At 45.7% G+C, this 12,169-nt stretch overlaps 1 protein-coding gene across 2 annotated transcripts; it reads left to right on the forward strand.

Annotated features, from left to right (window-relative positions):
• Positions 1-414: 414 nt before the first annotated feature.
• NIFK (nucleolar protein interacting with the FHA domain of MKI67) lies at positions 415-11,482 on the forward strand. 2 transcript variants are annotated; one of them, XM_003909235.3, is made up of 7 exons: positions 415-693; positions 1,700-1,837; positions 5,919-6,027; positions 7,100-7,311; positions 9,990-10,049; positions 10,168-10,236; positions 10,607-11,482. In XM_003909235.3, the coding sequence occupies exons 1-7, from the start codon at positions 589-591 to the stop codon at positions 10,793-10,795; spliced, it is 882 nt and encodes a 293-aa protein (XP_003909284.3). In that variant the 5' UTR covers positions 415-588; the 3' UTR covers positions 10,796-11,482. The 2 variants fall into 2 exon arrangements, with proteins under 2 accessions (XP_003909284.3, XP_009183349.2); XM_009185085.2 differs by lacking the exon at positions 9,990-10,049.
• The last annotated feature ends 687 nt before the right edge of the window (positions 11,483-12,169 follow it).

Below are 12,169 nucleotides of genomic sequence, written 5' to 3' on the forward strand. Positions count from 1 at the left end.
ATAATAAGCAAATTGAAGAATGTGAGCAGCATCTCGGGCACAGGTACTGTTTTGTAATTTTAGACTGCTTTTCAAAGTAGGCGTGAAGGTAATTGTTTCAGGCACTCTTAAGTCAAGCCAATCGGCGCCCCTACAGCGGAGGGCGCGGAAGCTCCTCCCAGCCCAAACCCAGACCCCCCTGCCGGCACCCCGCTCCCCCCGCTCTGTCCACCCCCCTCCCCGTCCCGTCCCGCCCCGTTCCCCACCCCCACCTCGGCGCAACTCACGCCCGGTGCCGCGCCTCCGCGCGACTCAAGCCTCTCCCCGCCCCTCGCCAGGCCTCCTGCCCCGCCCTCACACCGCGGCACAATTTATGCCCCGTCCCGCGTCCCGCGCCCCGCGCCTCGCGCCCCAACCCCGCTTCTCCGTGCAACTCCTGCTCCAACCCGGCGCGCGACTCATGGCCCTCCCCACCCTTCGCCACGCCTCGCCTCCGCGCTTCGCCACGCCCCGCCACGCCCCTGTCCTGCCTCTACTTCCGCCTCAGGGGAGCTGGGAGCCCGTCGTTTCCGGGAGCGCCGCGTGGAGTTAGTGTTGGCCGCTTTTGGCATGGCGGCTTTTTCTGGCCCAGCTGGGCCGATCCTGTCGCTTAACCCGCAGGAAGATGCCGAGTTTCAAAAGGAGGTGGCCCAAGTTCGCAAGCGCATAACCCAGGTGAGCAGGCACCCTGGTCCAGGCTGCCAGCGGGGGCGACGGACAGGGTCGAGGGGGTATCTGGGGTTGCGCGGTTCCCCGCCCGGACTCCCCTTGCCTTCGCGCACGCCTTCATTACTTCCAGAGTATCCCTAGCGGATTTGACCGAATCAGGGACTCACCTCTTAAGCATGCAGGCCACGGTTTCTGAGACTAAAGGGTTTACGCTAGTCGGTAAATGATGGAGAGGTTTGGCCGCTGAGGCCTTGGAGCCTTCATGTGGAGGGTAAGGGGGAAGTATTGGGGTGACGGAAGCCGTGGAGGGAACCAGCTGGAGGGAATAGGTTCCCATACCACAGGTTATCTCCGGGTTAGACCTGTCACGCTTCCGCGTTCCCCCCGAAAACGGGGGCCCCAGACTTAACACATTTGGGAGGTTTGTATGCCGGGTTGGTGATCTGGGAGTTATTAAAATAGAGAAGTTGCCAGGTTCCGCTTGCTGACTAGGGCCCCTGACATCGCTTATACTTTCTGTAGTTGTTAGCGTAAAATACACAGGAAAACTTAGAAGTTCTTGTTACAGAGGTAAGGGTATGATGGTTGAGACGCTGAAAGGCTAATCTGTATTGTGAGAGTTAACAAGCGTCTCGAAAATTTTTCGATGAAGTGCGAGTAAACAGTAATATGCATACAAAATTGAAGGCTGTATTTATGTAGAGTTCTCTGGGCAGAAGATCTAAAATGGCTTGTTCAGAGATGTCCTTGCTTATCCGTTGATTGACATAGTCATTGAGCACTAATATTATACTGGGTGCTGGGATGCCAGGCTGGAAAGATAGTTGATTACTGCTTGACCATGGCCTTTGTGGGGAGAGACACTCAACAGCCACTTCTTGAATTACTACAGTGGTAAGTGGAAATGCAGAGTAGGTTCTTGGGCCTAGGGCTAGGGGTTTTGTAAGTTTTGTTACAATGTGATTTTCTTATTTTAAAAAATATTTAATTTACCTGGTCTTTATGTCTTCAGCGAAAAAAACAAGAACGACTTACTTCTGGAGTAGTCTATGTGGGCCACCTACCTAACGTACTTAACGAAACCCAGATCTTTTCGTATTTCTCCCAGTTTGGCACTGTGACACGGTTCAGACTGTCCAGAAGTAAAAGGGTAAGATTTTTAAAGTTGGATTTGATATTTTGTTTTTCAAATGTGTGTGATTCTTGACATTAAAGAGCACGTTCACATACACATTATTGCTTATCAGATTTCATTCTAAAAAGGAGAGTGGAGGTTTAGAATCTGAAACAGCCACAGGAGCAAAATCAGTATTATTGTAAAAGTTTGTTTTTTTACATTTCTCCAAATCCTTACATTAAATTAAGAGTCCTGGTAAATGAACTTCAGTATGAGGCCCAGGTTTATACATCTTTTCGTATTAGCCTCTGGTACAAGCATCCTTATAATAGCAAAGGTTTATATAGTGAATAGTTAGAGATGAGGACTCTGGAGTTGGACTGCCGAGGTTTAGGGCCAGGCTCTACACTTTACTAGAGTGATATGACCTTACCATGCTTCAGTGTTGTGATATGTTAAATATGAGTAAAACTTCCTGGGAGTATTTAGTCAAAGGTTAAATGAAATATTGAATATAAAGTCCTTGGCACACAATAAACACTAAGTATAATTACTGTTGTGTCATGCCTTCTAATGAGAAAAAGCTGTACGTAGCTTGTTTCAGTAGAAGAGTGACCCGCTTTATTTTCTTTCCCCACACATAAACTTTGGTTGTAGCCATAGGCACCTATTTGATTTAGCATCTAGGGGATAGGGTGTGCATCCATCATCTGTTAGTTGTCCTAAAGATACAGATTATAGGTAGAATTGAGGTCCCTTTTGTACCCTTCCCAGTGCTCTTCACCTTCTCCTTTAATTAGGGAATTAAATTCACAAATTCCGTTTTCTTTTTTTTTTTTTTTTTTTTGAGAGACAGAGGCTTGCACTGTCACCCGGGCTGGAGTGCAGTGGTGCGATCTCAGCTCACTGCAACCTCCGCCTCTCAGGTTCAAGCGATTCTCCTTGCCTCACCCTCCCAAGTAGCTGGGATTACAGGCACCTGCTACCACACCTGGCTACATTTTTTGTGTGTTTTTAGTAGAGACGGGGTTTCATTAGTTGGCCAGGCTGTTCTCGAACTCCTGACCTTGTGATCCTCCCACCTCAGCCACCCAAAGTGCTGGGATTACAGGCGTGAGCCATCGCTCCTGGCCACAAATTCAGTTTTCATTGCTATATATGTTTATAAGTTTTTACTATATCTATATATGTATGTGCTACAATACAAATGTGTACATATATAAATGTACATATAGTATTATTTTAAAATTATTTCTATCATTCTTTTTTTTTTTTTTTTTTTTTTTGAGACGGAGTCTTGCTCTGTCACCCAGGCTGGAGTGCAGTGGCCGGATCTCAGCTCACTGCAAGCTCCTCCTCTCGGGTTCACGCCATTCTCCTGCCTCAGCCTCCCGAGTAGCTGGGACTACAGGCACCCGCCACTTCGCCCGGCTAGTTTTTTGTATTTTTTAGTAGAGACGGGGTTTCACCGTATTAGCCAGGATGGTCTCGATCTCCTGACCTCATGATCCGCCCATCTCGGCCTCCCAAAGTGCTGGGATTACAGGCTTGAGCCACCGCGCCCGGCCTATTTCTATCATTCTTCAGCTGAATTTTTTTACTCAATAATCTGAGCTTTAACTCTAGGGCCTTTGTTATCATCATTGCTTGTTACTTAGGTAACTAAAGTTTATCCATGCTCCTATTGAACATTAGGTTTTGTTTTGGGTTTGTTTTTTTTTTCTTGAGACAATCTCACTCTTGTCACCAGGCAGCTGTAGTGCAGTGGGACGATCTCAGCTCACTGCAACCTCCGCCTCCCAGATTCAAGTGATTCTCCTGCCTCATCCTCCTAAGTGGCTGAGATTACAGGTACTGGCCACTGCACCTGGCTAATTTTTATATTTTCAGTAGAAACAGTGTTTCACCATGTTTTGGCCAGGCTGGTCTCAAACTCCTGACCTCAGGTGATCCACCCACCTCGGCCTCCCAAGGTACTGGAATTACAAGTGTGAGCGAGCCACTGTGCCTAGCCTGAACATTAGGTTTTTTACTATTTTTAACTCTTCACATGAAGCTGCTAGGAGCAATCTTTGTGCAGGTGTAAGCAGATTTTTCTAGAAGAGCATTTTGCAGACTGGCTCACAGTAAGAAGTGAGTTTTTACCATCACAGAGAAGATGAGGGTTTTCAAAAAAAGTTTTATAGCACAAACCAGCACACATACACATGCATGTAAGCATAACTGAAATAAAAGCCAAATGAGACAATATTTAAACTTGTTTTGTGTGATTCACTGATTTTCTATTTCATTCTATTCAGGGTTTTTTTGGTGGTTGTTTTGTCTTGTTTGAGACGGAGTCTCGCTCTGTCGCCTGGGCTGGAGTGCAGTGGCACAGTTCCTCAGCTGACTGTGACCTCTGCCTCCCAGGTTCAAGCGATTCTCCTGCCCTCCTCCAGACTAGCTGGGATTATAGGTGCCCGGCACCATGCCTGGCTAAGTTGTTTTTTTTTTTTTTTTTGAGACAGAGTCTCGCTCTGTCACCCAGGCTGGAGTGGAGTGGCGTCATCTCGGCTCACTGCAAGCTCTGCCTCCCGGGTTCACGCCATTCTCCTGCCTCAGCCTCCCGAGTAGTTGGGACCACAGGCACCCACCACCACACCTGGCTAATTTTTTTTTTCTTTTTCTTTTTTTGTATTTTTTTAGTAGAGAGGGGGTTTCACTGTGTTAGCCAGGATGGTCTCGATCTCCTGACCTCATGATCCTCCTGCCTTGGCCTCCCAAAGTGCTGGGGTTATAAGCGTGAGCCACCATGCTGGCCTTCCCCCCCGCCGCGTAACGGAGTCTCGTTGCCCAGGCTGGAGTGCAGTGGCATGATCTTGGCTCACTGTGCCCTCAGCCTCTCGGGTTCTAGCAAATCTCCTGCCTCAGTCTCCTGAATAGCTGGGATTATAGGCGCACGCCACCACCCCTGGCTAATTTTTGTATATTTAGTAGGGATGGGGTTTCACCATATTGGTCAGGATGGTTTCTAACTCCCGACCTCAGGTGATCCTCCTGCCTCAGCCTCCCAAAGTGCGGGGATTTCAGATGTTAGCCACTGTGCCCGGTCTAATTTTTGTATTTTAGTAGAGACAGGATTTCACCATTTTGGCCAGGCTGGTCTCTAACTCCTGACCTCAGATGATCCACCCACCTCGGCCTCACAAAGTGCTGGGATTATAGGCATGAGCCACCTCGCTTGGCCTAGTTTTTCTTTTTTGAGATGGAATCTTGCTCTGTCGCCCAGGCTGGAGTGCAGTAGCACGATCTCAGCTCACTACAACTTCCACCTCGGGTTCAAGCGATTCTCCCGGCTCAGCCTCCCGAGTAGCTGGGATTACAGGTGCGTGTCACCATGCCCAGCTAATTGTTTGTATCTTTAGTAGAGATCGTGTTTCACCATGTTGGCCAGGCTGGTCTCGAACCCCGGACCTTGAGATCCACCCGCCTCGGCCTCCCAAAGTGAATTTTTTGTATTTTTAGGAGAGATGGGGTTTCACCATGTTGACCAGGCTGGTCTTGAACTTGTGACCTCAGGTGATCCACCCTCCTCAACCTCCCAAAGTGCTAGAATTACAGGCGTGAGTCACCACGCCTGGCCTTCCCCTCCCTTTTGAGTGTTGAGATTATAAATGGATTTTGAGAAATTTAAATTTTTCCAAGAATCCCCCTGTTGAAGATAATTAAGCTGAGACTCAGTTGTGGAAGTGTCCAAGTTGCTCGTTACTGACACAACTGGTGCTAGAAATGAGCCTCCTGATTCCCACGGTTAAGCCATGTGGCTTTTAAGTTGAAGACTTTTTTTATACCATGGGGTGTTGTTACTGAATAAATTCCAGCCATAGGAACTGTGTATTATCACATGTAACCAAAATCCCAAGAATACCAGAAAATCAGCTGTGCGTCCAGATTCTTGCATCTTTTCTTTTTCCCATAACAGTCCCCAGAATATGTGAATTGAAGTTAGAATTAAGCGTGTGGTAATATTTGATAAGGGGCTAATATACATTATTTAAAATAATGGCATTTTAGAAATTTGATGATGCATTCGAATTTGATTGTTCTACTTTTTGTGGCGACTTCTCTGTTGCAGACTGGAAATAGCAAAGGCTATGCATTTGTGGAGTTTGAGTCTGAGGATGTTGCCAAGATAGTTGCTGAAACAATGAACAACTACCTGTTTGGTGAAAGACTGCTGGAGTGTAAGTGCCCCTGTCTTACTGCAGGGTTGCCTGGTGCCTGCTGCTGGGGGGTGACTGTGGTGGGAAGGGCGGCTTGCCCAGCTGCTTGGACATGCCACTTCATCTCTGGGATGACTCTTACAGAATGGTGCGAGGACTTCAGTGTATGTTGCAGGCAGATTCTAATTGGAATTTTAAAATCTCCCAGCCTGAGAGCTGTTTTTACCCTAAATGGAACCGAACAAGTTACCTTGGGGACACACGGGAGGAGCAGCTAACCCATCCTTATGGCCTGTGAAAGGCTTCTCTGAGGAAGTAGCATTGACATTGAAACCTGGAGACTAAACAGGAGCGAGCCAGGTGAAGGGGACAGGAGTGAAGACAGACTATTCCTGGCTGAGGAACAGTGAATGCCAAACCAAAGGTGCCTAACCATTCAGCTGTGAGAGAATGGAAGGAAAAGTAGCAAGAGATGAGGGAGCAGGAAGAAGCTTCAGGTCAAGTTACCGAGGGCCTTCTAAGTCAGCCAGTTCAGAATTTATCATGAGGGCAGTGGGGATAGCATCAAAGGTCAGGAATCGCATTGCAAAATCTGTCTAAATGGCAGTGGCTGCAGCTCTTGCACACTAGAGAAGCCAGAGGGAGCGGAGGAGCGATAGCACCAGATGAGTAGTTCGTCTTGCAGAAAGCAGCCAGTGCAGGTTCGTCCTACAGAAAGGAGCTAGCGCAGTCCCTACCCTGCAGAAGGGAGCCAGCGCAGCCCCTACCCTGCAGTCCATAGGGTACAGAGAGCATCCCTGTCTAGATCCTGCTGCCCTTGGGAGCCAAAGCGAAGTTTCTGGCCTCCCTGTGCCCATGGTGGCATGTGACCGTCTTAGGTACCCAAGACAGCTGATGAGGCTGACCAGGTAGTGTCTCTCTATTCACTTCCCATTGCTGTGAGAGAACCTGGGATTACAGATGTCAGCCACTGTACCCAACCACATCATTTTGTTATGTGAGGAATGGCACTGGGGAGATTCTAAAGTTAGCATTAAAATCTCTTTCCTACCATTTGGTTGAAACTTTTTATGTTTTTTCTTTTTAAAAATAGGTCATTTTATGCCACCTGAAAAAGTACATAAAGAACTCTTTAAAGACTGGAATATTCCATTTAAGCAGCCATCACATCCATCAGTGAAACGGTATAATCGGAATCGGACACTAACACAAAAGCTACGGATGGAGGAGCGATTTAAAAAGAAAGAAAGATTACTCAGGAAAAAATTAGCTAAAAAAGGAATTGATTATGATTTTCCTTCCTTGGTAAATATTCATGAAATCTTTTTTGTGGTTTGTTGTGGGGAGGGGAGGGGAGGGGGAGACTTTGTACCTTGTAAAGGACCTAGCCTAGTGCTTATCACAATCTTGGCTCACTGCAACCTCCACATCCTGGGTTCAAGCGATTCTCCTGCCTCTAGCCTCCCAAGTAGCTGGGATTACAGGTGCACACCACCATGCCTGGCTAATTTTTGCATTTTGAGTAGAGTCAGGGTTTCTCCATGTTGGCCAGGCTGGTCTCGAACTCCTGACCTCAGGTGATCCACCCACCTCAGCCTCCCAAAGGGTTGGGATTATAGGCGTGAGCCGACTAAACTTTTTTTTTCTTTTTTTTTCTTTTTTTTTTTTGAGACAGAGTCTTGCTCTATTGCCCAGGCTGGAGTGCAGTGGCACAATCTCAGCTCACTGCAACCTCCACCTCCCAGGTTCAGTCAATTCTCCTGCCTCACCCTCACGAGTAGCTGAGATTACAGGTGCGCGCCACCACACCTGGCTAATTTTTTGTTTTGGTTTTTTTTGTTTGTTCTGTTTGTTTGTTTGTTTTTTGTTTTTCTTTGAGATGGAGTCTCGCTGTGTCACCGAGGCTGGAGTGCAGTGGCGCGACCTCGGCTCACTGCAAGCTCCGCCTCCCGGGTTCACGCCAGTCTCCCTCCTCAGCCTCTGAGTAGCTGGGACTACAGGCGCCTGCCACCACGCCCGGCTAGTTTTTTGTATTTTTAGTAGAGACGGGGTTTCACCACGTTAGCCAGGATGGTCTCGATCTCCTGACCTCGTGATCCACCTGCCTCGGCCTCCCAAAGTGCTGGGATTACAGGCTTGAGCCACCGCGCCCGGCCAATTTTTTGTATTTTTAATAGAAATGGGATTTCACCATGTTGGTCAGTCAGGTCTCGAACTCTTGACCTCAGGTGATCCTACCACCTCGCCTCCAAAAGTGCCGGGATTACAGGTGTGAGCCACCATGCCTGATCTGACTAAACTTTTGAAACATTCCATTGTAGGTTCTTCCTAAAACATTATGAGACCAGATTCTGTTATTTACATTATACAGAAGAGGAAAGTTGTTTGTTGTTGTTGTTGTTTGAGACAGAGTCTCTGTTGCCCAGGCTGGAGTGCAGTGGCACAATCTCGGCTCACTGCAAACTCCTCCCAGGTTCAAGTGATTCGCCTGTCTCAGCCTCCCAAGTGGCTGGAATTACAGGCGCCCACCTCCACACCCAGCTACTTTTTGCATTTTTAGTAGAGACGGGATTTCACCATGTTGGCCAGGCTGGTCTCGAACTCCCGACCTCGGGTGATCCACCCACCTTGGCCTCCTCAAGTGCTAGGATTATAGGAGTGAGCCACCATGCCTGGCTAGAAGAGGAAACTTCTTTTAAGGAGATAATCTGATTTGTTTGCCTTACATAATCTGTTTTTTAAGTTACTGAAGTAAACCCACTATTTAACTGAAAACTATAATACTCTTAGATTGCCATTTATTAGCCAACTGAGGTAGTGTGTGCCTGTAGTCCTTGCTACTCAGGAGGCTGAGGCAAGAGGGTCTCCTGAGCCTAGGATTTAAAGTTTGCAGTGAGCTGTGATTGTACCATTGCACTCCAGCCTCAGCAATAGAGCAAGACCGTATCTCTAAAAAAAGAAAAGATTGTCATTCAGAGGTGATATTGCCAGAATTAAGTCTTTGGTTTACTGTATGCTATAAGTAAATACCAAAACACTGAACCTTTCCTCCATCTGTCACAGTAAGGAGAGCTGTGTCTTTTACTATAGATCAAGAATGAAGCTCATTATGGTATGGCTAGTATAGGTAAGGGTCTTATTTTCTTTTTTTTTTTCGAGACAGAGTCTCCCTCTGTTACCCAGGCTGGAGTGCAGTGGTGCTATCTCGGCTCACTGCAACCTCTGCCTCCCGGGTTCAAGCGATTCTCCTGCCTCAGCCCCCTGAGTAGCTGGGACTACAGGTGCACACCACCACACCCAGCTAATTTTTTGTATTTTTTTAGTAGAGATGGAGTTTCACCATGTTAGCCAAGCTGGTCTCGAACTCCTGACCTCATGATCCACCCACCTCAGCCTCCCAAAATGCTGGGACTGTAGGTGTGAGCCACTGGGCCAGCCAATTTACTAGGTTTTTAACCTTATCCAGAAACTAGATGACTGTGTTATTCTCCTTTGGCTCAATTCTCGGTGGTTAACTTTTTGCCCAAATTCCAAATATTGTCTTTAATAGTATTAGAACATTTTGCCACGGCCTTAGGCCCTGGTACTCTTGTGAACCATTTGGGAACTGAGACAGTGAAACTTGGTAAGAGGCACGCAAGCACTGCTTTTCCTGTACCCTGTTTGTGACTTAGTGGAGATGGGGGTGGCCTGGCTTTGCACGTTCTTCTTGCTTCCGCCCTCCCGAATTCAGGATTCTGGGAATCAGTGAGCTCCAGGCGTTGGCCTTCCCTTCAACCTCTGCAGCTCTGCCAGTTCCTCTACCGGGTTTTTCCTGGTTTTGCCCTTTACTTGAGATAATTCACTGTATTTATGAGTTTTGATTTTTAAATTGAAATGCTCTGTCATTTAGGGAGGATTTCCTGATAATATATATGAGGATCTAATGCTAAGTTTAGAAAGAAAAGATACGAGATTGTCAATTTATAACTTCTTTATTAAAGATTTTACAGAAAACGGAAAGTATTTCAAAAACTAATCGTCAGACGTCTACAAAAGGCCAGGTAAAATGTTTTTTCTCATTTTACATGCAAGATATTAGAGAAAGATAAGTAGGAAAACATTCAAGACTACCATAGCTGATCAATATTCCCATTGATGTCTTTTAAAATTTATTTTAAGGTTTTACGGAAGAAGAAGAAGGAAGTTTTAGGTACTCCTGACACTCCTGAGAAGACTGCGGATAGCCAGGTAAAATGGCTTCCAATATTCTGGGTACCAGATACTATAGAAATAATTTGAAGGAGGAAAAGTAGTTTCTGCTACTCTCATTTGAAGATTTCAAATTAAATATTGTGACATTTGGTAGATCTTTATTGTCGATTGAGCAATTTTCTGCCTAAAATCTTGTAATGGAACATGCTATATTTGTTGTGAATTTCTGTACTAAGTTGATAAGCATCTGAGTTCTTTATTCTTTGCAATAGTATCACCAAAAGATGGAAACAGACCTAAAATAATGGGGCACAACTTGTAAAAATAGAGAAGAGGTGTTATTTTTAGGTTAAGTCATAATCTTGGTCTACATTTCTGTATTACAATCTTTACTTGTTGAATCCAGGGCCCCACACCAGTTTGTACACCAACATTTTTGGAGAGGAGAAAATCTGAAGTGGCTGAACTGAATGATGATGATAAAGATAATGAAATAGTTTTCAAACAGCCCATATCCTGTGTAAAAGAAGAAATACAAGAGACTCAAACACCTACACATTCACGGAAAAAAAGACGAAGAAAAAGCAATCAGTGATTTTTAATGTATTATATTTCTTCTGAAAAATATAATATTTTTATGAGAGTGGACTTTGTATTTTACTAGGTGCAATGAATTGCAACCTTTGACAAGATTTTCAGAGGAAAAATACACTGTTTGGTCAAGTTAAGAAAAGCAATCTGTAATTTTGGATTGCCTGCCCTTGTCTAAAATACAGAGGTGCATACCAGCTTGCATTGGGTTGGCTGACACGGTGTGCCTCTTTGTCCTGGCCTCTAGTTTTCTTTTGATGTTTCATAACTATCCTTAGTTTACTCTGCCTGGATAGAAAGTTGACCACTAACTGCAGGTTTAAGTACTAAACTGCAGCCTTTTCTGTCACTGGCATTTAAAGACCACCAATCTTGTTTGTCCACCTACATGGTTTGTCAGGGACATTTAACTCATGGGGATGCTTTAGATTTCAACATGAAATGGTTAAAGCTGGAAGTTTAATTCTATGTAGAGTGAGAAGGCAGTTCCAGTGTTAACACAGATTTGTTTTTGTGTTCAGATTTTAATCGAGATTCAAAAATGACTCATTTTTACCGATAATGTTAACGTTAGTTTTGGTTGTGCTAGCATGGATTAATAACCACCATTTTATACCAGTGTCATCAGTGAGGAATTGTATTTCAAGATTCAAACAAGAACCAGCCATTAAACTTTTTTTTCTACGATTTATTTGTTTGCGAGTAGGACTTGGGAGTCATTGGGGGAAAAAAAAAGTAAATTTTCCCCTTCATTAGCGAATTCAGATTCATTAAAAACATTGCTTTCAGATGTCATAGCTCATGCCTGTTATCCCATCTCTTTGGGAGGCTGAGACAGGAGGATCATTTAAGGCCAGGAGTTGGAGACCAGCCTGGGCAACATGATGAGAGCCCCTCTCTACAAAAAATTTTTAAAATGAGGCTGGGCACGGTGACTCACACCTGTAATCCCAGTACTTTGGGAGGCTGAGGCAGGCGGATCATAAGGTCAAGAGATTAAGAGCATCCTGGCCAGTATGGTGAAACCCCGTCTCTACTAAAAACACAAACATTAGGTGGGTGTGGTGGCACATACCTGTGATCCCAGCTACTTGGGAGGCTGAGGCAGGAGAATCACTTGAACCCAGGAGGTGGAGGTTGCAGTGGGCCAAGATCGCGCCACTGCACTCCAGCCTGGTGACAGAGCAAGACTCTGTCTCAAAAAAACACAAAAATGAGCTGGGCATGGCAACGCATTCCTGTAGTCCCACCTACTTAGGAGACTGAGGTGGAAGGATCACTGAGCCCAGGAGTTTGAGGCTACAGTGACCTGTGGTTGCACCATTGCACTCCAGCCAGAGTGACAGAGCACGACCCTGTCTCTTGAAAAATAAAAAAT

This window comes from Papio anubis, chromosome 10, assembly GCF_008728515.1.
Source record: "Papio anubis isolate 15944 chromosome 10, Panubis1.0, whole genome shotgun sequence".
In the NCBI taxonomy this organism is placed as follows: domain Eukaryota; kingdom Metazoa; phylum Chordata; class Mammalia; order Primates; family Cercopithecidae; genus Papio; species Papio anubis.